This window comes from Eublepharis macularius, chromosome 1, assembly GCF_028583425.1.
Source record: "Eublepharis macularius isolate TG4126 chromosome 1, MPM_Emac_v1.0, whole genome shotgun sequence".
In the NCBI taxonomy this organism is placed as follows: Eukaryota; Metazoa; Chordata; class Lepidosauria; order Squamata; family Eublepharidae; genus Eublepharis; species Eublepharis macularius.
The window spans coordinates 212,370,413-212,395,287 of record NC_072790.1 but is presented as its reverse complement, the minus strand read 5'-3'; the positions used below and the strand labels follow the sequence as shown (position 1 = coordinate 212,395,287).

The 24,875-nt window shown below is 42.7% G+C and overlaps 1 protein-coding gene across 1 annotated transcript in view; it reads right to left on the bottom strand.

Moving 5' to 3' along the window:
* EML6 (EMAP like 6) overlaps window positions 1–24,875 on the bottom strand; it is a 197,260-nt gene that overhangs the window by 24,847 nt on the left and 147,538 nt on the right. The window contains exons 29-30 of the mRNA XM_054986606.1: window positions 24,576–24,702; window positions 340–418 (exon numbers count right to left, since the gene is read on the bottom strand). Of these exons, the coding sequence (XP_054842581.1) occupies window positions 340–418; window positions 24,576–24,702 (206 nt within the window). The remainder of the gene's footprint in view (window positions 1–339; window positions 419–24,575; window positions 24,703–24,875) is intronic.

Sequence of the window (24,875 nt, the reverse complement as noted above, 5' to 3'; positions counted from 1 at the left end):
TATGACATTGGCAAGACCATTAAAAATGCATTCAAGTTGGAGTGTGCATATCTGTGGGGTACTAAGATCAACTTGTATAATTGCAGAGGGGTAAACATGTCATCTGTTACAGGGAAATTAAACAGGAGTCCTGTGGCATCTTAAAGACTAATACAATTTATCCTAGCATAAATTTTTGTGAATTTTCTTCTTCTGATGTGAACTTTGACTCATGAAAGCTGATGCTGAAATAACTTTTGTTATGCTTTAGGGTGCAGACGGACTCCTGTGTAACTGCAGTGAGACATGAAGTCTTAAAAGAGAGTGAACAAATATGAAAGTGAAATGATTAACTCTGACCTCAACCAGTTTCCGTTTTTTGTTGACGTTGTTCTTTTGCAGTTTCTCAGGCTGAGGAGCAGCTCTGCTAACTGGTGGCCTGAAAAAAGCACAGTGAAACATAAATATCAGTATGCCTGAGAGAAAACAAAGATGTCCTACATGCTGACCATAGCGAAGATAGCTAGCTAGAGCCTGGAGGGTGTGTGTGTATGTTCATCTCTGCCAGAGTCAGGATTTGAGAGCTTTTGTCAAGATTGTCTACAGCAGAAAGGCTGGGAGAATTCATTGCAATTGGGACATGTCATTTTAGAACTGCACCTGTGCAAATCAGCAGTAACTCCATGGAAACTTGGGCCAGGATCCAATTATGCTTGTAATAGTTGTTGCCTTCCAAGCTAAGCCATTCATTTTTTGCATGGTGTCCAGTTATAGCCCCTGGGCTACCATGTGCTTTAGCATGGCTTTTCAGGAGGCTCAGGAGGCTGCGATGGGAATGTAGGGCTTGAAAATGTCCCAGTGTGCATGCAGAACACTGTGATTTTCTAGTCTGCCTTTCCAGGGTCTTCTTGTGTCGGGCTTTTCCCACCCCTGAGAACCATTGAGCTGCAGATGGCAAGGCCTGAACCTGGGACCTTTTGCACAGGAAGTCTAGGCTCTGCTGCTAAGCCGGGATAAGAGGCTGTGAGTGGACAGATTTTCTACAGACACCTGTGAAAGGGGAATAGATTCACACACGCTCTTAAAAAAACACTTTTCCAGTTTCTTGTGTATATGTGAAAGTGTAGGATCCTCAGTGACCTCTCCTATAATCTGCGATAATCACTGCGATCTAACAGAAACCATTCTGTTACATTTGGTGGTTTTTTATGGCTCTAGTCCTCAGCAGAAAAACAACCAAAATGCTCCCGTTTCAAACAACACCTCAGTGGGAAATGAAGAGGACACATAAAGCTGTATTTTATTCTGTCCAAAAATTGGATTTATGCCTATTGAGAGTCCTTTTTTTAACAAGGACTGTGCATGTGATTGGTGACATAAGTGGGTTCTGAGTTGGCTCCACCTTACTTTTTGTCTTTTTTGCAGATTGGTGGCCACAGACACAGGTTTCACAGTGCTAGCAAGGTCTCCACTTTGTATGGTATTTATCGAGCACTTAATTAAGGCCTACCTATCGTCCTGTGCTCTTGCACCTTTGCTTCATTTCATAAATGCATGTTACTGATACTGACTCAGAATTTCTTGTCTCAAGTATACCAGCAACTAACGGCAGCAAAGCAAACAGCTATAATTATAGCCCCCCCCCCAAACTGGAAAAGACAAACATGCAGCAGAAAACTTACTGACAGCTTCTCTAAATATTAGTAACCTCTAAATATTAGTAACCATCAATGCTAACAGAGTAGAAGGCTAGGCAGTGCAAGAATACAAAATCAAGGTTTGGGAAATCCATTAATGTTATGGGAATGAAGATCAACTTGAATGGCCTTGCTTATGAGTAGATCAAAATAGATAAAATGTAAAGAGATCCAAGGTCTCCATTGGGGGGCGGGGAGTTCAGGACAGCAGCTCAGGACAGCAATCTGGACTTACAGACATTTTTTAACCTTCCTACTCCTGCTGTTTTCCTGAGTCAAAGCAAATGGAGGGGGCAAATCATAATTCATTCTTCGTGGAAAACAGATCAATTACCATTTTATGAGAAATGCTTCACATAATACTGATTATTAAAGCAAAATGAATTAGGATGGTAAAGCATTTGTACACTGAACAATTCTTCAGAACTATTAGAAAAGTAATAATACTGAGATAATACTGGAGGTACAAAACTTCCTAGCAAGGTTACAGGAGTCATACACATGTTTTTAAAATACAAGCTTCTTAAAACCAACACAACTAATACATTTACTGTAACATCATTTAACTATACCACAGCACAACCAACTTGGCAAGAAAATCAGCAACCCAAATGAAATTATGATAACTCAAGTCACTTTTAAGATTGGTAAAATAGGACAACATTGAAAGAGTTACCTTGATCCCCTTGGAAGCAGCAAATAAACCGAGTGAGAAACTTAGTATAGTTCAAGAAAATAGAACCAGGCTATTATATTCATTCATGCACAAGCCTCTGACTGGTCATTCCTGTGTGGCGCACACCCATGCTAATCAAGCATGCCAGCAAGAACTAAAACAGAAATCAAAAGAGTGCACCAATCTGCAAATTCAGAAAGGTCATACCCTGACATCTTGGGGCAAAGTGACTCTGCACTATAAAGATCCTACAGGACAGGAGAAAAAAAGAATGGAAGCTTCATCAGTGCTTCCTGCATGATCCACATAGAACACCTTTTTTCAGCTTGTTGTACAGAAAATGAAAAATCCAGAGAATGTCAATGGCCTCAAATGATGTAAAGACTTTCTGTTTTCCATTCTAAAGCCACTTCACAAATTACAAAGAGGTGAATTTGGATTTGCCACCTGGTATACACTCAATCAGGAGCTGCAGCCCATCACAGCTCAGCACTGAGGGCATCTGCGTCATATATGGGTTTGCAAACTCACACATAACATGCATAGGTGTATACCTAAAACACCTTTGGAGTACTGCTAAATATGTAATGTCTTACGTGGCCCCTGGTCCATCTCCTAAGGAACCTCAGATGCTCGGTTGTAATGAAAGAGAATAACAGGGTAGGGAATGCTTCTGCTATATTGCACCAAAGTATCTGTCTGAAAAGTTGTACTTTAGTAACAAGGGCTGAGGTTGGGCGGGTGGGGGGATGTTATTGCAAATCTAACATTGTGTTGCCTCCCCCATTCAGCTCCCTTGTTGTACATCTGTAATATTAATAAGTCTTTTCTCATAAAACAAAGGAAGTGGAGTAACATGCCCCCAAGCCCCCCAACTTCATATGCAATTCAAACAAGTCTGAAAGGTTAAGATGGCTATTTAACAAACTTCCTTATTATTATTAGCAAGATTAAGACAAATTATAATATATGACTGAACTAACCAATAACCAGGTTATCATCAGCTATACCTAAGAGCCGGTTCATATATGAGGATTCCCACCTTAAATACTTTCCATGAGTGGAAATAAATGAACAGGTATTGTGCTAAAAGCTGTTAACGGAATGCTCAGGAAAGCCAGTTCCCAAGATGTCATCACACCTAAGTAAGATCAAGAAACAGAACCTAGGCAGAACTAGGCAGCCAAGGGCTCCTTTGCATCTCAGTTTCTACCAATGAACTCCGTGAGACATGGCAAACACTGCTGGAAGGTAGAGAACCTGTTTTAAGGCACTGTGACCCTCGGAAGTTAGGTTTAGCTCCCACCACTCAATGATGTGTTGTACAGCCTAACAAGATATTATGAATTGCACAAGTCCTCCACAGGGACTTACAGTTGTAATGTAGCTGCTTGTTTCTGGTAGTAAGTAACTCATGAATAAATGCACAGCAGGACCTGATTTGGATTTGGGACTGCTGCTTGGGAGGAGGAATTCCTGTCTTCCCCCCTCTGCTGTTTTTACTAGCTGAAAGAGCCCAGAGGCTACTATGCGAGCATTATTTTCTCTGTGGGGAGGCAGCACGTGCAAGCATTCAGTGCATGTGCTGGCTCTCAATAGAGCCAATGACCCCCTGGCTGTTTCAGCCACTGAAAACAGCACATGGGAGATGGCAAGAATTCCTCCTCCTCCTGCAAAGTGGTCCAAATCCTAATCAGGCCCTGCTATGCATTTACACATGAGTTGCCACCGGAAACTAACCACTACAGTATAGCTGCAAGTCCTCATGATGGAACCTGTGTCGTTTGTAATGTCTAGTTGAGTTTTGAGTTAATTTCTTTACTTGCTTCCAGACAACAAATGGCTACTATTTCTAGGAAAAAGAGAAGCCCTTTGGGTTCATAGCAGCAGAAAAAGATCACACATCTCTATAAAATACAGGTGGCTCCAACAGCCTCAATTTGCTTCTGGGCCAAACGGGAAGATAGTGAGGGGTTCAATCCTTCTATCTCGACTTGTTTTCAATTATTTGAAATTAATTATAAAAAACATTTGTTTTCTCTTTCAAAGTATTAACAGTCAAATTAGAGTGCCCTCAAGAGGCGGAGGAGGGATATTGTTCTCATACAGGTTTATTTATTCTTAATAGCAGCTGCTGAGGGCGGGGGGTATGACATGGACGGGAGGCCAAGATACTAGGGAAAGGGTTAAAGCCCTTTCCTAGTGCCATTTCCTGACCTCTATAGCCTCACCAGAAAAAAGAACCTACAGGAAAAAATGGACCTACAGGGGCTATCCAAGGGAAGAATATCAATAACACAGGGGCACTTCAAGTACAGAAACAGTGCAAGGAAAAGGGTTAACATTTTCCTTGGTGGAGTAGCCCTGATCCAGTCCCCCTACATAGTTGCTATTAAGACTGAAAAGAAGTCTGTGGGAGTTCCAGTTAGAGATGGGCATGAACCGGAAAAAAACCGAACCATGTGGTTCGTGGTTCATCAAATTTCATGAACCACAAACCATGAACTTTCATGAACCTGCCCCTGGTTCACGAACTGGTTCGTTTGGTTTGTAAAAACATCACATCCAGGTCAGAAAACCATCACTTCCGGGTCAGCAGAAGGTCTGCAGGAAGTCCATCTCCTGTTGCCTAGGAAACTGATTGATTGGCACCAGGCTGTCTGCAGTGACGAACCAAAAAATGAACCAAACGAACCAGCCTAAAGTTCATGGCAGTTCATCAGAAATGGGATCTGACGAACCGGCCTGGTTCGTGCTTAATTTTGGTTCGTGCCCATCTCTTGTTCCAGTCATAGATCTCCTAACATCAGATCTGCTCTGACCTTTAAGGACAGGGTTGCAGTGAAGCCAAAATTCCCTCCAATCCTGATGCTGCATGGCCCCATAGGGAGAAGCAATACTCTTCCTCTCTCTCCCTCTCCCTGTGTTCCAAGGTTAATAGGGGTCAGTCAATATGCTTCTAACCATTCCCCCACTGACCCATCCATCCAAAATCATTTTTCGCTCTTTAAAAAAAAATTAGTCCATTTATATCCCGCCTTTCTACTTAATGGGGACCCAGAGCGGCTTACATTGTTCTGTTCTCCATTTTATCCTCACAACAAATCTGTGAGTTAAGGTAGGCTGTGTGTGTTACTGGCCCAAGATCATCCAGCAATCTTCCATGGCAGAGTGGCAGATTCAACCCTGGACCTCCCAGATCTGAGTCTGACACTCTAACCACTACACAACACTAGTACTAGTAGTAAGAGATAAGAAGCGGAAGCAGTTGCAATTAAAAATCATGTTGTTACAATTATTAAGTTACATGGGGAAACTGCTTTTGTTTTTCAGGAATGACCAACTGGCCAAGAGTTCAGAGAAAGAGTGGTGTAGTGATTAATGTATTGTTAGACTAGAACCTAGGTTCAAACCCCCATTCTGCCATGAAACTCACTAGATTACCTTAGGCCAATCTCGCAGAATAGTCTGCCTCACAGGAAGCAAATGGGGAAGGGAGAACCATGTATACTGTTCTGAATTCCATGGAGGGTCAGCAAGATAAAAATGTGGTAGGTAAGTAAGTAGATAGAAAGAAAGGAGGGCTTGCTCCTCTCGGGTTTGAAAATTGATAGGAAATATCATAAAAGTCTTCTGATCTTTAACCACCAATTGCACTTTGGAACTGCATGAGTAGCACTAGGTACACACAGTCCTCTGTGGTGCTTGTGGTTCTCTGGATCAGGAAAACAGTCTAGAAATCACATGAGATCAAACAATAGGGCTTTTAAGGCAGCAATTTAGGAAATACTCAATGGTTTGCTTGCACTAGATCTTTTCTTCTTTCTGTTTTAGTGAATTGTGGAAATGAACCACTTATCGCATCTCTTCTCCTAAGAATGTCTGATAAAGTTTATGGGGAAAGCAAGACAGGATTTGTGAAGAAAGCAAAGGTGAAGACAGACGTAACATTTATGGTGTGGTGTGTATAGTCTGTACTCATTTGCACTGCCTCGAAAATACACATACAATCTTCTGTTCTAAAGCAAACTCTACAAAAAATTGCTCCAGAGTTTCAGATAATAGTTGTAGTGGCTGTCTGTTGGCTAGCATCTGTCATGTCAACCCGCCTCTCCTCTGCCCTCCCCAGAGTAGTTCTACAACTGTTTTCAAATTTTTGTTTGTGGGTGAAGGGGCAGTAAGTGAAGGTAAGATATAGAAATAAATGTACTTAACATACCTTAAAACAATATAGTTGATCAGCCTGCTCTAAGCATGAGGGGAGGGGCAAGACAAGGGCAGATCCAGTCTTTGACTTGAAAGACATGTCTGAGAGCAAGCTGTGAAGTCAAGTTTTACACATGAATGAATGTTACATCTGTCTTCACCCCTAGAGGACACTGTTCACTATGACATGGCCGTATTGGATAAGAAACACAAGATCTAGTTCGAAAATATATACACACATATATATTTTATATTTCTCTATACACAGCACATATATTACAAATACTCTGCATATTCATATATACATATACATGTATATATAAAACATATGCCTTCTGTGGTTTGTTAGCACCTTAAACATCCACGTAAGAAATGTGAAAATAATGCCACATCACAATTCATGTAACACCCCTTGTCTGATCAGTTAGCATATGAATGTAACCAGTTTATTTTGAAAAGTGAAATGCTAAAGATGCAAATTCGGTATAGATGCAAGTGGAAGATACTTTCATAATCTTTACCCTTAATCATCTTTACAGTATCAATTGTAAACTCAAAGAAACTTGTGTGTTTTGGGGTGGCTGGGTGCAGAGATGTATCTTATACTTACTTGACAATTCCCTGCCTCCAAAGGAAAGCAAGTTAAAACACAATACAAGTATTAACGGTTTCTTTACAGTAATGTAACAAGAACGTGTGAGTATGTTTGGAATGGCAGGAGTGGATATTGGATAAAAGTACAGGTACTCTCAAAGTGGTTTTAATGTGTTGCTTTATTATTTTTAATAAAATTCTTTGATCTCTCCAGTTTTTGACTTTGTCTACACAAACACATCTAGAATTGTACCATTTCAGACTGTACCATTTCAGAAGAAAGGTACATTCACATACCTGAATGCTCAATGGTGTGTACTCTCTCTCTCTCTCTCTCTCTCACACACACACTCACACACAAATATTCTTATCTAGAAAACTAGTATTTTAAAGATAAGGCTGGGCTCAAAGATGATGTGCTAGATTTATAAGCATAGAGAGTTTTAATTTGGAGAAGAATTAATCCCCCCACTAGGGGGGGGGCAATTTTCCACTGAAAAATCAGATTATAGATAGATAAACAAGATCTTCTAGCATCCCAACTACATCAAGTGTATTTGTACGGCTGTCACTTCAACCAGTACAGATTGGTGAGAACCCATCCAGTTTGAAGAAAATGTTCTATGATGCACATTCAACCTCTGGACCGTTAACTGTCCAGACCAGCCTGCCTGGATGGCATGGTCTACCTGAAGAGACTGGGAAAGCTCCCTCTCTCCTAGCTTTCCTTGCTTTTTTACACAGCTACTAGGATTATGATGTAAAGAAATAACAGAGATATGTTAGGAAAGGATGGGGACTGTAGACTATATTACTGTGCACTGTCTGTTGCTGTAAGTATGAACCTACTGAATAGTTTCCTACTGAATGTCAATTTCTTTATGTTTTGTTTTAGCACCATTTTCAGCTCTGTATTGTAGGGAGGGACTCTCAGATGCTTCGCTAATGGGTTAAGGACCATAGACTTCACCATTATGTTGCCTTATGTACTACCTGTTGTCTTAAATATGTGCTCCTATGAGCTACTTGTGCTTCATGTGGTCTAATGTCAGCCCTAGAATTGCTTATGTTCTGTTGCAGCATTTCTTCAACTCTGTATTGGATTATTACTAATGCTAGGTCTTTGTAAAATTGTGTTTAATTACTCTATGGCATTGTTTATGGAAAGATCTTGAATTGACTATACTAATCTCACACTGTAATCTGCCTTGAGTCTCAGTGAGAAAGATGGACTATAAATAAATAAATAAATGTGGGCTTCCACTGGGCAATCTAAACTCTACAAAAATAGGGGGCTGAGCTGGCCCTGGGAACCTACACATATTGTGTATATGTACAATTGCTTTGGCACAAATGGCACCTTGAGTTCATGCAGATTTGGGCTGTAGCCAGCAAAGCCAATCCTGATGATTCTGCATGGGCTGACCATTTCCCAAAGATGAGACAGACCTGCTTTCCAGAGCTAAAGGTAAAGCTAGCTATTAAAAAAAAAGAATTGATGCAGGGATGAGTCACAAGACCACACTGCCCCATGATGAGTTGCTAAAGTTTTCAGCCGAGGTTAAATTTTGCTTGCATTTTGCCCATGCGAAGAATTTATGTGAAGGTTTCATTTGGGCATGCCATTGCAAAACCTCGTGTAAGTGAGTTGTGTGATAGAATACACACCCCAAAATTTAATCTGGATTTTAAAAAAAATTATCCCATCACGGGCAAAGTAGTCATATGTATTAGTCTTCAGACATTATAGAAACAGAGACCAGGACGAGAGTTGGTGGAACGAACCATGAGGAGGCACAGAATCTTTCTCAGCTATGCATAAATATTACTCTGAATTGTTTGAATCCAGTTAGTGAAATCAGTAAAATACTCACACCTTCAACAAGTTAGCCTTCGATAAAACAGACACAGATTCTCACTTCAGACGAGAACCTGTAAGATCCACAACCAGGTCTACACTGCATTTTTAATTGCTAAATAGCAGGTATGGAAGTCCCTGATTTGGAATGGAAAAGTAATGTGGTGGTTTAACACAGGCAACCTGAAGGATTTAATGCCTTCTTTGTGCTCTAAGAAACAGAATGGCACAATTCAGAATAAGGAAGGGGCCCGTTGTTTCTCAAACATTCATGCAAACGTCAAAAATACCCAGAACTTGCCCACTAACATTCTAATCTTCATGCTGTGTATTTTGACCCATACACTGATTGACTAATGGGCAGTAAGTAAAGTTATAGTGGAATGAATGAATGCTGACCAGTGACCACAGCAACTGTTAAATAATTTTAAATATCAAAGCTACTTATTGCATTCACATGTCACCCTGCTTCAGCTTACAAACAAGAACAAGCAGGAAAGCAGATTAATTCAAGCTATAATCAGAGCGGAAGAGGATTTAGGGGACCTTTATTTTTAAGCCACCAGAGGTTTGGTGTAGGTCTTGGCAGCAGGAGATCAGTGAATGGCCTCCATAAGCCTAGATGTTTGTTTCCTTCTTAAACAGTGATGTGCACTGTAATTGGTATCCCTACTATTTTAAGGACAATTGTTCTTCTCATTCCCCGCAGGAATTGCATTGTATTGAATTACTTGCAATGTGCAGGAGTTTAGCAACTTCCAGAATTCACACTAACATCATTTGGGAAAGATTTCACATGAGCTCAGATTAGGTATTCAGGCTCATGTTGTGCAGGTGGGGAAGGATCACCCATTTGGGGCAAATTACGAACACGTCATACACCATGGCTTATCCATGAGACACAAAAGATCATTCACATGATGATGGTGGGACATGGGCCCACAAGCCCTGGCTCTGGCACCCTCTGTGCAAAGGATATTACTGAGGATTTGAATGTCTCAACCGGGCCATTGACTGTACTCGTATGAGAGGTCACTGAGTCTGACTGCCTAAATACGCCTCCCCCTGAACTCCAATTTGCCTTTAGGTTACAAAATTAAATTAATCTTCATTTAAAATTAATTGGGGTCTGCAAGTACTTCACTGTAATTCCATTTCCCGGTCAGGCTGTTAACTGGACAGGAAATTGCCTAGGAACCATGCTGCTCATTGTTCCTTAGAGAAAGGATGAGATTTACATGTAATGAATAACCTATTAAAAAGGCAGTGCATATAACTGAGGCAACAAGAGGGACAATAGCTGAGCTGGAAGAATGCGTACTTTGCAGGTAGAATGTGCCAGGGTCAGTTCTTGGCATCTCCATACTTCAAACAGATTATGTGACAGACCTCTCTATCTGATACTCTGCCACCTGTCAGAATAGAGAGTGATGGGCTAGGTGTACTTGGTCAAAGGTAGTTGTATGCCACATGATAGATCATATGCACAAGTCCAGGTGCAACAGAGACAGCATTAGGTTTGTTAGGCTGGACCTTACTTCAACAAGCCCTGTGTGAGGTATGGGTAGGGAGATACACAGAAGCACAGTGATGTTACTTTAAAAGAAAGGGGGGACTAAGAGAAACAGAGCACTACTAGTGATGGCTGTTGTGGGTTTTCCGGGCTGTATTGCCGTGGTCTTGGCATTGTAGTTCCTGACGTTTTGCCAGCAGCTGTGGCTGGCATCTTCAGAGGTGTAGCACCAAAAGACAGAGATCTCTCAGACACTCTCAGACACTGAGAGATCTCTGTCTTTTGGTGCTACACCTCTGAAGATGCCAGCCACAGCTGCTGGCGAAACGTCAGGAACTACAATGCCAAGACCACGGCAATACAGCCCGGAAAACCCACAACAGCCATCGTTCTCCGGCCGTGAAAGCCTTCGACAATACATAGAGCACTACTAGCTCAGTGTGTCTTGGATAACATCTAATTTGTTGACGGAGAAGCTGCTATAACAGATGGTGGCTGCTGTGTGGCAGTTTTCCTTAGATGAATGACTGCATGTTTCATTGTGTGTGTGTGTGTGTGTGTGTGTGTGTGTTACATGCTGTCAAGTCGCTTCTAACTTATGGTAGCCATGTTGGCCTGCAGTAGAAAAGCAAGATTTTGGTCCACTAGCAGCTGAAAGACCAACTAGATTTCCAGGTTATCCGCTTTGGAGAGTCAGGGCTCCCTTTGTCAAATACGAGGAGTAGAAAAAGAAAGGGGTCCTTATAATCCAGGCAGAGGATGGGAGAGAGATTGTAAATCAGAATGTCAGGAAGCTAGCTATAATACATGTTATAGTCAGCTTGATAGAGCTCCAGCGCCACCACTGAGGCGGTGAGGTGGGGGCCACGGGCGCCGTGGGGCTGGAGGAGGTGCCAGAGGGGGTTCCAGGGGCAGAGGTGCATGCCATGGAGCTGGCATGCCTGCCCCGCGCCGCCTCCGCCAGCCAGCCCCGCACTGCTGCCGCCACATGCCCCTGGGTGGGCGCAGCAGCCGCGGGCCAGGGACAGCAGGCAGCCGGGGTAGCGTGTGGAGTGCGGGCAGACTCCTTGTGCCGCCCCAGCCACCCGCCAGCCAATGGTCCCGCCTTTACTGCACGATGATGTCATCACATGATGACATCATCATGCAGTCCCGGGGCTGGTGTACGCTGTGCGCACGAGCAAGTGGCCGCAGGCACCAGAAACCCTGGTGCCGGCGGTGGATAGAGCCTAGGTGTGAAGTATGGATGTCACCGATTTAACCTTGGGGGAATCCATTGTTCCAAATGTGCAAATAAACTCGATTTCAACCATCTCGCATTGTTATTTTCCTTTTACGTTTCTCTGCTTGAGAACTGCTACTTTTAGGTCAGTGATGCAATTTTCCCCACGTTACAGATGCTAATTTTCTGCAGTTCACACCCAGGCTCTATCAAGCTAACTATAACATGTATTATAGCTAGTTTCTTCTGACACAGCAACCCTATAAATTAATGACCTCCAAAATGTCCTATCATTGACAGCTTTGCTCAGGTCACTGTTTCATTGAGTCCTATATAAAGGCTGCCCTCTTTTTTTGGCCTTTGTTGCTTGGAATAATTTTTCAGTGAAGATTCATGCAGCAGGATTTAGACAGACTTATAGAAAAGACTAATTTCACTTCTTCAAAATTAGAAGAAGCAAATGATTAAATACAACTACAATTGCTTTATTAATCAAATAAAGAAAGACTCAAAAGAGAGTATCCTGATTCCACTGGTTCTGAAAGGAGGATAGTTCTGGTGGAGGGTGAAAGTATCTATGCAAACATATTTGGGTATTCTGACCCTTTGCCTATAATGGAATTGTTGGTAAAATTTGCTATGAAAAATCTTCACTGATGACTACACAAAGGGTAACTGTTTTAGCTACAGATGCGGGATTTGGGAATGAACCACCTCAGGCAGGTTTCCTGGAGATGCAGCATGGAAAAGTTCTAAATAAACTAAATAAATGAATGACAACAGTCCTTTTCTGATGTTACATGCGCACAAACTGGGAGCCTGGCAACCATGCGTATTAGGAGCACAGGTGCACTACCCACGATGCTCCCAATACATGTGGTCATATGTTGTCATGGGGCAACACACATATTTTGCATGTGCATATAGTTTCAGTACATGTGAACCAGAACCCAAGATAATCTAATGGTCAATTCACATACACCAAAGCTGTACACGCATGCAAAATATGTGTGCTACCCTGTTCAGACAACATGGCTACCATGTATATTGTGAGCATCTATACACAGTTGGGAGACTCCCAGTACATGTGGATGTGATATCTGAAAAGGTCTATACAAAGGAAAATGAATTCAGTTAAGGATGAAGACAGATGTAACAGTTTTAGAACACAGAGGCCATCTGGAAGTGCACTCCATGTTCAGAATACACACACATTTCTCTCACCTGGGAAAGTTTTCAGAAAGCAGTGCTGCAAATTTATAGCCTAATTCACTCTGGTTTGAGATGAAAGCTAGTTGTACATAACACTGATTTATTTGTTCCTATGCAGTCACCAACACCCAAATCTATAGGAGCAGTTTTGCAGCTGTTTTTAAAATGATTGTGGATAAAAATAAGTTTAATGAAAATTATACAAATGAACAGATGAATCATGGCATGAGGAATTATGGCTAAAGCTTATGGGTGCCAGAAGTGAGGAACTCGTTGTGACTGCTTTTACAGTGTTACATTGTGAGTTCTTTTACAGTGTTACATCTGTCTTCATCTTGAAGCACTCACAATGGATCCAGGTCAATTGAAGCTAGCTAACCAAAAGGGAGAATCATGAGCTCTAGATTTAATTTCCTGCCTGAATGTGCTGACATCTAGAGTGTTCTGCAAGGTGTCCCTCTTGCTTGGCTATTGTGAATTTATATTTGGCCAAGAATCCTCATCCAATTTGCTATACAGGTAACATCTTATGAATTAAAAAATCAGATCAATACTATATGACTCGCCAGTATCTCTAAGTGGGCGTTGCAGTGAATGAGTAGAATACATTTGCTATTTGTTTCTGTATAAGCAGATTTTGTATGTGCATGCTAGTACAGATAGCAGAGGGTGATGGAGAAAGAGCATACAAGTAGCAGACATACAATCCCCTGAGCAGAGGCAGAAAACAAAGCTATATTCAGTTAGACTCTGTATACACTTCACAGATTTATATTCATTGCATGTAGTGACAGGCTTTTTTTCCATGCAAGAAATGCATCCGTTGAAGTAAAGCCACCATAAAAGCTGACAACAGTCTGTCTGTGTGTGTGTATTTCAGATGCTGGTCGGATAGAATCTGAAAGCAATGCAGCGTATTCAGGCCTCTCATGTAAAAGGACCACCTGACGTTAATTTAGGAAGAAGGAAGGGAGGGAGTGATTCAATGGCATCCAAAGAAGAGTTCACAGTTACAAAGGGTAATTAGAAAAGAAACTTCCCAGAAAAATTAGGAGCTTGTCTATGTTTGCACTAGGTGACTTTTCTTGCTGGAAAGTCCCTTAAGATTTCGCTGGACAGCCGCCTGGTAACCAGCTGCCACCACTCTGGGGCATCCTAAGAACATCCATGAGAAGCTGCCCTTTCAGCGCAGTGCTAGAACAATAGCAAAGTTACAGGTGGAAAGAAACCCTGGAAAATACCTCATAGCAACTCTGTACAGCCTGAGAAATCTGGCATGTAGGGAAGAGAGTCAGAGAAACATCCCAGAGAAACATATTATACTAAATGAAGCCAAATGAAAAAAGAATGTATAAAAAGAAGGCTTATTATAGAATGACAATAAAGACTGCATTTTATTATTGTGCACTGCAGCTATTTTTCAAAGGTGTCTTTCCCGAGCTGGGAGCCTGGGAACCTAGCCCTGCAGACTACGTTGTCTCTGATAAACTCATGTTAGTACCTGTAAGCCATGATGGTGGTGGTGATTAATGTTAGTTATAGTCTGTTTTTCTCATGGAGGCAGGCAGATTGCACAGAGTAAGATAAATATGATCAACTAGTAACAAAGCCCATTGTAGGAAAAAATACAATGGGCTCTAGAAAGAGGAGGGCGGGCAAGCGGGCATTGCCCCCTCCTCCGTGACTGATCCTGGCTGGATGAAGCTGGGGGACAGAGATTGCCAGCTGCTCTGTTCCTGATCCTGGCTGGGTGAAGGGGAGTGGGCATTGCAACCTGCTCCATGCCTGATTCAGGCAGGTGAAGGGGTGGGTGGGCATTGCCACCTGTTCCGCTACTGATCCTGGGCGGGTGAAGGGAGGGCAGGCATTGCCGCCTGTTTTGCACCTGATCCTGGCTGGATGAAGGAGGGCGGGCATTGCCTCCTGCTCCACGCCTCATTCCGGCCATGTGAAGGCGGGGGTGTGGCATTTCTGCCTGCTCTGCTCCTGATTCTGGCTGGGTGAAGAGGGATTGGACATTGCCTCCTGCTCCACGCCTGATCCCGGCCGGGTGAAGGCGAGGGACAGAGATTTCCACCTGCTCTGCTCCTGATCCCGTCCTGGTGAAGGGGGGTGGGTGGGCATTGCCACTTGCTCCATGTCTGATCCCATCCATGTGAAGGGGGGGAAGCATTGCCACCTGTTCCACTCCTGATTTCAGCCGTGTGAAGGGGGGAGGGCATTGTCTTCAGCTCTGTGCCTGATTCCATCCAGGAGAAGAGGAGTGGACATTGCTGCCTGCTCTGCACCTGATCCCGACCGGGTGAAGAGGGGGGCAGGCATTGCCGCCTGCTCCATGCCTGATTCTGGCAGGTTGAAGGGGGAACGGGTATTGCCACCCGCTCTGCTTCTGATCCAGGTTGGGTGAAGGGGGGGCGGGCATGACCACCTGCTCCGCGCCTGATCCCAGCTGGGTTGAAGGCGGGGGGTAGGAATTGCCACCTGTCCCACTCCTGAGCTCAGCTTGGTGAAGGGGGGGTGGGCATTGCCACCTTCTCTGCTCCTAATCCCACCTGTTGAAGGGGGCAGGCATTACCACCTGCTCCGCTCCTGATCCCAGCTGGGTGATTCAAAGGACAAGAATCCGGGGAACTATAACAGTAAACTATCAAGAACAATTAATATATATATTTTTACATGTGCAAAGTGCTAAAGTGCAAGTGTATACAGAATCAATACAAAGTGCATGAGTTACACGCATTCAGGGGTAGTCTGTCAATAAATAATTAGTCATAACAATTCAATATATAGTCTCAACTGGTGGACAGAGAGTACGCAGAGGTGGGAGAAAAGCGTCCTGCTTGAGCTAGAAATCAGTCCATTAGTCCATAGGTCCACAGATAGGATAGGACAGGCCCTAAGGCACTGCTAGCCGACGGGCTTCTGCGCAATTTTCCGTTCCTGTTTCGGTGTTTCTTCTTCTAGGGCTAGTTTTAATGGAACTCCACAGGCGTCTCTCCTCACACCACACTCAGAAGAAGAAACACCGAAACGGGAACGGAAAATTGCGCAGAAGCCCGTTGGCTAGCAGTGCCTTTGGGCCTGTCCTATCCTATCTGTGGACCTATGGACTAATGGACTGATTTCCAGCTCAAGCAGGATGCTTTTCTCCCACCTCTGCGTACTCTCTGTCCACCAGTTGAGACTATATATTGAATTGTTGTGACTAATTATTTATTGACAGACTACCCCTGAATGCGTGTAACTCATGCACTTTGTATTGATTCTGTATACACTTGCACTTTAGCACTTTGCACATGTAAAAATATATATATTAATTGTTCTTGATAGTTTACTGTTATAGTTCCCCGGATTCTTGTCCTCTGAATCGTCCTTTTTTCCTGGGGGTGCCCTTTTTGTTCTCTAGCTTTCCCAGCTGGGTGATGGCAGGGGGTGGGCATTGCCACTTGCTCAGCGCCTGATCCTGGCCTGGGCTTCCCTCCACAGTGCGCTCTTGGAGGGATGGGCTGTCTCTCTTGAGCTTTGCTCTGTGGCAGCACCCTCTGGAGGCACATCAGGGTAGGAAGTTTAGCTGTCTGGAACACGGTTAGCCTTTTATATAGTAAGATGGCTGGGGCATATAATAAACAATACAATAGAGTTTGAATATCAGAAATCTGAAACCAGGAAAAATATGAAAATGGAGCTAAAAACCACACATAAGTATATTTAAACATGACATTAAATGATCCATAACTGTCCTTGAAACTTACAGCAACAGACAGTGACTATAGGAGGACAGGGGCTATGGAGCATATTAGAGTGTGCTGTCTGTTGTTGTAAGTATGCTCCTACTATGTGACTTCCGCATCATTTAATGTGTCATGTTTAAATATGCTTATGCTTGGTTCTTAGCTCTGTTTTTAGATGTGTGATATCCAAACCCTATTGCATTGTTCATTGGATATCCCAGCTGTTGATCATATTTGACTTATACTATATAATCTTGCAGTTCAGTGAGAAAGGTGGACTATGAATAATGTTTATTATCATCATCATCAACATGGCTGACAGGTATTGGCATGAGTTTAGCAGAGGCAATGTAGCTTGTAGGGCTGGCTTCCTAGACTCTAAGCTTTCAAAACGAGCTGTAGTGCACAATAATCAAATACATTCTTCATTGGTTGTTGTGGATTTTCCGGGCTACAGGAAACTAGTCAGGAACTACAATGCCATGTCACAGCTGCTGGCGAAATGTTAGCCAGTCACAGCTGCTGCCAGTCACAGCTGCTGGCGAAACATCAGGAACTACAATGCCAAGACCACGGCGATACAGCCCGGAAAATCCACAACAACCATCGTTCTCCAGTCATGAAAGCCTTCGACAACATTCTTCATTGTCATCTCTCTCTCTCTCTCTCTCTCATTCTCACACACATACGTTTCTCCTTTGTTATGATTTCTTGACCAAAAATTTCCATTCCTTCTGAGGCAGATTGGGTGTCATGGGCATATTACATTCAAATAAACTGCATTCAGCCAGGTTAACTTCTTACTTTCTCCTTTCAGTATGAAAAGTGGTATGTGACAGCCAAAGGCTTATACCAGATTGAGATACCTGCCTAGAAATTAACTACTGAGTGGCCCATGACCTTAAAAATGTATACTATCAGTCATCCAGTTATCCTTTTCATATACAGAAATACGGCAATGAAGCTCTCCATCTTGAGGGAAAGGATCTCACAGAACAGAAAACTGTGGTGGAAATTAGCATTTTAAAGCCTAAAACAAATTTTTAACATGTGAGCATTCAAAATGACAATATCATAGAGAGGCAGCAGATTTTTTTTAAAAGACAGAGACCAATATGTGCATTTTCTGAGAAAGCCCCAAATCTTTCTAGAATTCACAAACAAATGACCATGCCTTAGACAAGTCAATGAGCCACAGCATTCAAATTGTGGCGGGAAAAAATTAGTCAGAGCCATTTTGAAAGATCAGACATATCAGGTTGCTGTTAGTATCGGAATAAATGACTTTTGAAAAGCAGGCTCTCTCTGGAGCAGGAATCACTGGGAGTGTTGGGGGGAAGGGAGATCATTTTGAATTCCCTGCATTGTGCAGGGGGTTGGACTAGATGACCCTAGAGGTACCTTCCAACTCTATGATTCTATGATTCTCTTAATACAGTGTAACAAGAAAATAAATAAGATAAAGCACCCTAGCACTATCCAATGTTAATGCTTTATAAAGGAAATATTAGACCTGCCTTCTGTGAGTCAAATTAATGTAAGGATGGGCAATAGGTGCCAGAAATGTGAAAGGGAGTGGGAACTGATGGCACTCTGGGAGCATAGCATGAGGGCCTGCAACACTGGCTATGGCTTACGGCCAAACCTGCACTCCTGTGTGCCTCTTTCACACTGCACTGCTCCCGGGTACAACAGATGAGTGGGAAAGCTACACAAAAATAGGGAGGGGCTTGTGTATGCAATGAAGGTCACATTGCGGTGGCATTAACTTTGACCTGACCTGTGGCCATGGCAGGCAAGTGAGATGAGAAAGATTGAAAGAGGGGGGGGGCAGAGAGGAGGAAAACGGCAGTGTTTTAATTGCTTTCAGGATTGATACTTCTTTTTAAAGGTCACTACCACACTTGATATTATGGGGTTATAGATTAATCTAGTCATGCGAGTCAAACAGACAAAATGCTGCAAATGGGATATGCATCAGGAGTTAGTAAAAGGCAAAATGCAGCCCCTCTGAAAATACGCCCCCTATATTAGTAAAACAAACAACAGAAGTACCATCAACATTCTAGGGTGCTCAGTTAAAGCAATTCAGATTAGGCACAAACAAATCATTTCCCATCAACTTGTCCGCATTGTCCTAAGTATATGACTTTATGGCTTACAATTGTCCTGGAATGTCCGGGACAGTCCCACCACAGACCAAATTGCCCCGTGGTGTGGGAGCACTTCTCTTAGGACTCCCACACCGCGAGACGGTTCCTGCAGCTCCTCTGATAGGTGCCCCACTTCTAAATTACAGAAAAAACAAGGGGGCGGACAGCCAATCAGAGGAGCAAGGGGGAAAAAGAAAGGAGAAATAAGGAGATGCAAGGGAGGGAGACATAGGCAAAAGGGAGAAAGGAGAGAAGAAAAACAATAGGGATGGGGAGAGGAGAGAGAAACATCAATTAATGATCTCAATGGAACAGACATACTAAAATAACTGCAGGATTTATTTTGAAACAGAACCACTTTTCTTGTCATCACTACAGTGCAAATTTCCTGTTTCTTGTGGGACATAGGATTTTTGGCTAAAGATTGATACCTTGAACAGAAACAGACCTAAAGCATTTAACTAAATTATGACAAAGAAGAATACAGACCCATGAGATCTTAGGTATGACTAAAAGAAATCTTACTGACCAAGCCAATATAGCAACAGTTCAACATTCAGGCACAGAGGGGACTCAAAAAGGACAAAACTACTGAACGTGACTTACCAGCTTTAAAAGTACAGCCTGCCTTGACACTTGTAGGATTGGAACATGTTATGTCCTGGATACTACTACTCACTGGCAGATCCTTTTATCAAGGTTGGGTGGATTCAGTATATCCACACACAAATATGATCTGAATATGGAGATCTCGCTTTGGTTTTTTTTCATTTTTAATACATCAAACTTCTAGCTCTTGTGACTTTCCACCTATAAAAAACTAAACTGGCTTGGGCTCTACATACCTGGCAAAGTACCCTCCATAGTTATCTCTACCATTTGGAATACTTATCTAGGTAGATTTGACTTCTCATTCTTTTCTGCATGTATCCAGATTCCTTTGTTTTTGTTTACATTCTCTTTTCAATATTTGCTGTAATCTAATGGACTGGTTGCAATCCATCAGAGTCTGATTTCTTTATTTTAAACTATGTTACTAGATGTATATTTTAAGTTTTGATTTAAAATTATGTTTTAAAAACCTGTTGCAATGATCTTACATTGCCCCTTCTTGCGACAACCCCAGATTAACTCCTGAAATGCTGTTCCTGTACACCATTTCAGGGAGCATTGAGGGCTGCAGGGGATAAAAAAGAAAGGGAAGAAATCCTTCTGTCCACAGAAACGCTCCAGTGCATCCAAGCCACAGCCTAGTTCTGCATACGTTAAGTATTCGCCCCGTTTCCCTTGTTTTAGACCATTGTTTCTCACCCTTGGACTGGGGTGAGAGGTTGTCAGCTTAGCAATCAGTGGCCAAATGTTCACATTTGTCAACTGTGTGGATAAATTGAAGGGGCATTCCAGCCTTTCCAGCAGGGTAGCAACAAAAACAGTACCAAGGCCTCTCCTAGGCTTCCTCCATGGTTTTGCACCTGCTAGGCCTCTATCTCACACTAATGGCAGGCCAAAGCATGTGGAAGTGACAATTTGGGTCTAATAGCACCTTAAACTCCATTTCAGCAATCTTGAGGTGTAATTTTCCTTTCAAGTTTTTCTGCTTGAGAACTGCTACTTTTAAGTCAGTGATGGAACATCCCGGGAGATTAAAAAGATCTCCCACTGTTTTTTGAATACTGTGACTTTTGTCCATTCATTTGCAAAGGGATTGACCTGTTTGTCCATTATAGAGAGTAGAAGGGCACTGCTGACACTTGATGGCATACATAACATTGGAAGATGAACAAGTGAATGAACCTGAGATGATAAAATGGGTGCTGTAAGGTCCAGTGATTGAGCTGTTGGAGTGAACGTGGGGCATAGTTGGCATCTTGGGTTTATTGCAGGCCCTGAGATCGTGCCCCTGTTGGGAAGTCTGTTGTTGTGAGTGAGTTGTTTAAGGTTGGGGGGCTGTCTGTGGGCAAGAAAAGGTTTGGTCCCCAATGCCTGCAAGAGAGCAGCATCATTGTCCAGCAGAGGTTTTGAATGTGGGAAAACAACAGCCACAGGGCCAGTTTCCAGGCTGTTCACAGACAGCAGCAGCATGTTCTCACTGATAGGATGCCTCTGCCACCCTGGGGGGGGGGCTTTCTGTGCCAGCTGATCGCTCTCGGATGGCCAGTAGCTGTGGTATTTTTAGTACTGGTTTTTTGAGGGGAGGGTTGCTGGTAGAAAACTGGAAAGGTGTAAGAGTGAAGGGAAAGGCAGACATATATTTTTAAAAAATGGGTAAGCACTTATCTTACAGACAGTATAGAGGATTTTGTGCAAAATACTGCAGGCTAAACTCCCAAGAATGCTCTGGCTCTCCTGTGTTGCTCCATCTAAGCAAAACAACTCTAAGCCGATCATTCAAAGCTGTTTACAGCTGCTTTAGCAGCACTGAAGCGGCAGATAACAGCCAACACATTCTGCTAAATCTAGTTCTCAGTCTTTTAACATAGTTATTCCTGGATCCAGTAAGATACCCGTGTCTCGCTGCAGCGCCCAACAGGCCACCCTCACCCCTGCTTAGGCTGGGGTGAGGGTAGGCAACTGAGGCCCAGCCCTGTTCTACATGTAAGACAAAGCTGTTCCGCCAGGCGTTCGGTGGTTGAAGGGGGCGGTGCCATGTCAGCCTCCCACCTTTGGGGTGGGGGGTTCTCCCCACCATTGCACCTTAATGTATTTGGTTAATTTATTTTATTATTGTTTATTGTATGTTGATTTTAGAATTATTGTTTTTTTGTTTTTATTTATTTTAACTCATGTTCACCGCCCAGAGCCCCTGAGGATGGGCGGTTTATAAATCGAAGTAATAAATAAATAATACATGCGGGGGGGGGGGGTGCATAATTTTGGTGAGGAAACTCACTCATCCCAGCATGAATCCCTCGCTGCTCCCCAATACCTCTTAAGCGAGTTTCAGAAACCTCTCTGTGAGACTGCCACCACCTCCTGATCCCTGCCCCCTCACCAGTTTGGTGCCAGGAGCCCCACAGTGGGGCTGCTTCAGTAATATGAGCCAGGCAGGAATCAAGGTAATCGCTTTCTCTCAAGGTAATGCAAGCTTTATTCTACTGCAAAAATTCTTGAGAAAATACAGGTTACAGGACTAGGATGCAGACTAATGAAAGAAGTGAAACAGAGAAAGACTGCTAACCTAACTTGAAACTAACAATCCTGACCATCTGGGATATTCAAATGGATGCTGTCCTTCACATGGTCATGCCCCCCCGGCCCCGCCCCACAGTCACAAACAGAGAGAAAATGGACAGCTCTTGTTTTTTTAAAAAGTCTTAGCTAAGTCTTGGGTCCCGCTAGATTAGAATCTGCTCAGCCCAAGAGAGAGGTGCTAGGATATCACCAAGTCCCCATGTTTCACTCCTGTTTGTGAAAATCATGCCTACCTGAGCAAGTTGAGAGTCCCAAGCATGGATGACTCTACAAACTCTGATATATGTCAATGGATGTCAGCCCCTTCTACTCTCATCCATGACACCTGGCATAGCGTCCTGGCATTTTCTTCTATCTCCACCTATAATTCCTCAATATTCAAAGAAAAACTAGAGGCTACCTTTGTAATGAAGCACCAAAACAGAAGTCTGGAAACACCTGAGCTTTTCTTCCTAATCTCTCAGTGAATCTGAAAATCAGCTATGACAGAAGTGCCATCTCTGAACTAGCTTGTAACAATGCGTTTCAAATGCTTTTAAAGCCCAGGCACTAAATGAATGCCTTCCAATAGGAGACACATATCAGCACCTGTGAGATACCACATTCCTCACACTTGGGCTTTTATACAAGGAGGCCGTTTGTCTGATAATACCACTATGTGAAAATCACGGCATTGATCTTGTCACAGAGAAAAGCTGCTTTCAAGCCATTTCTTGACATTTATCCCCATATGAGACTGAGGAGGGGGAAGAGGGGGATAAACTCTACACATGAAGAATATATCTCCTCAGAAATGCACATATTAATCAGCCCCACACTGACAAATTCAAGCTTTTCAGAGCAATGTGGTTTGAGAACAGAACGGAAAAGCAGGAAAGCATAGAGAAACGAAGATGTGTTAACTGGTTACCTCTGGTTCTGATATCCCTGGATCAACAGACTTGTGAATTAGAATTTAGAACATGAATACCTAAGTGGTTTGAAGACGCACCCTCATGATGCTATGGTGATTAGGGCCCAGTTCACATTATGTCTGAACAGCTGTCTGCAGGTATATCCCTTGCATTCTTATAATGTATAAAATGAAGATATCAAATGGAAGAGGAGTCTCAGTGGGTAGATCACATATCAAGTGCTTAGAGTACTGGACTAGGACTGGGGAAGCCCAGGTTCAGTTCTTCACTCAGACATGAATTATACTGGAAGAAATTGGACCAGTCATTGGGTTGGGTCCTCCAATCTGTCAACGGAAGGTATTGACTGTCATGGGTCTAACCTCGCCCCCAGCCTTTTCCATCATTATAGCTTTGCTGATAGCAGACAGAAAATTCCATTCTCTTTTCCAGCTTCTCTATAGCCTCCTGCCCTGTGAGACTATGTGAGTACATGGGTCCCGCAAACTGTGTTGGGAAAAAAATTCCCCAAGGTTGGAAAGGATTGCTGGGAGAAGGGAACACGGGAGTGATCAAAAAGCCTTACATCTCTGGATCACGAGATCCCACCAATTCTCTCTCACCCTACACCCTAACCTACCCCACACTGGCTGTGGTGAGGATAAAATGGAGGAGGGAGAATGGAGTTCTGAGCTCTTTGAGGTAATGGTGGGATAGATGATCCATCCTTCTCACATGATTTTCCTTAGTTCATATGTTGCTGAAGCAGTACAGGATACAGTAATAGGGTACATACACTTATGATATTTGAGCACATATTAATTGGGCACAGTTGGTAGGATTGTCTTTTCTTGATCTAGAAATAGCAGTTGTTGCTTTAACAGCTCCACAGAAAGACATTTTAAAGGCAGTACTTCCATGGTCCATTCTCTCTCTCAGCTCTCCCCTACCTCTCCTGCCTTCTATAGCAAGCTAGATGGTCCTGCTGGCTGTAGCTGTTAAAAATTATACACCCTGCCTCCAATTAAGTATAGGCAGCCTGACTAAGGGAGAATATAAGGCCTCGTGACTTGAAGAAAAGAACAGCAACATCATCTAACAGTCTGCAGAAAGGTTAAAAAAAAACTCTTTAAAATACCATTACAAGTGCAAACCATACCCAAAGGGAGTTCATTTAAAAACAGAAAACCATAATACAAATTAACAGTTTGCAGCTGTCACAAATCACAATTTCATTGCTCCTAAATATTAATTAGGCTGCTTTGTGATATTTGAAATCTATTATTTCATCACAGGATGTAAAAAAAGATAGAATTAAACTATGGTATCCAAAAGACAACGGATATATCTATAATTAAAATGCAAAAATCCCTGCAACATGTTCTCAGGTCAAGAATCTGCAGTGACATTTTAAAGCCAGTTGTTACAGCCTAGCTTTTTGCACGTGATACCCTGAAACAAGCACGTAACTGAAGAAGAAATGAACTACCTTGCAGATTAATGTGGATTGCTCAGTGTAGGTTTTATGGTCTGTACATAACACTGTCTGGAACACTATGCCCTTTTAATGTGCAAACACTTGTTTCTCTGCATGCAATGGCTTCTATGTAGTAGAAGACAACATCAGCAAACATCTCTCCATGACATACCTTTCTTCTATTGAGACCTCCTTCAGTTGCTGATGTGGCTTGGTACCTTCCATCTCTCGGATGCTCACTGCATAGATCTTTGTGGTATAATCAATAGCTTTTTCTCTTGCAACATCGCTGTCATAACCTTACAGGAATGTGGAACGGAAAATTATCCTTGTTTAGGAGTTTGCAATATTACAATGCAGAATTTATTGTATGTTTAGTTATGCACAAAACAGACAATATATTGTTTCCAGATCACTTCAAAATGAAGATATCCAAGACCAATACATGTTATAGAACCATAAAATAAGAAAA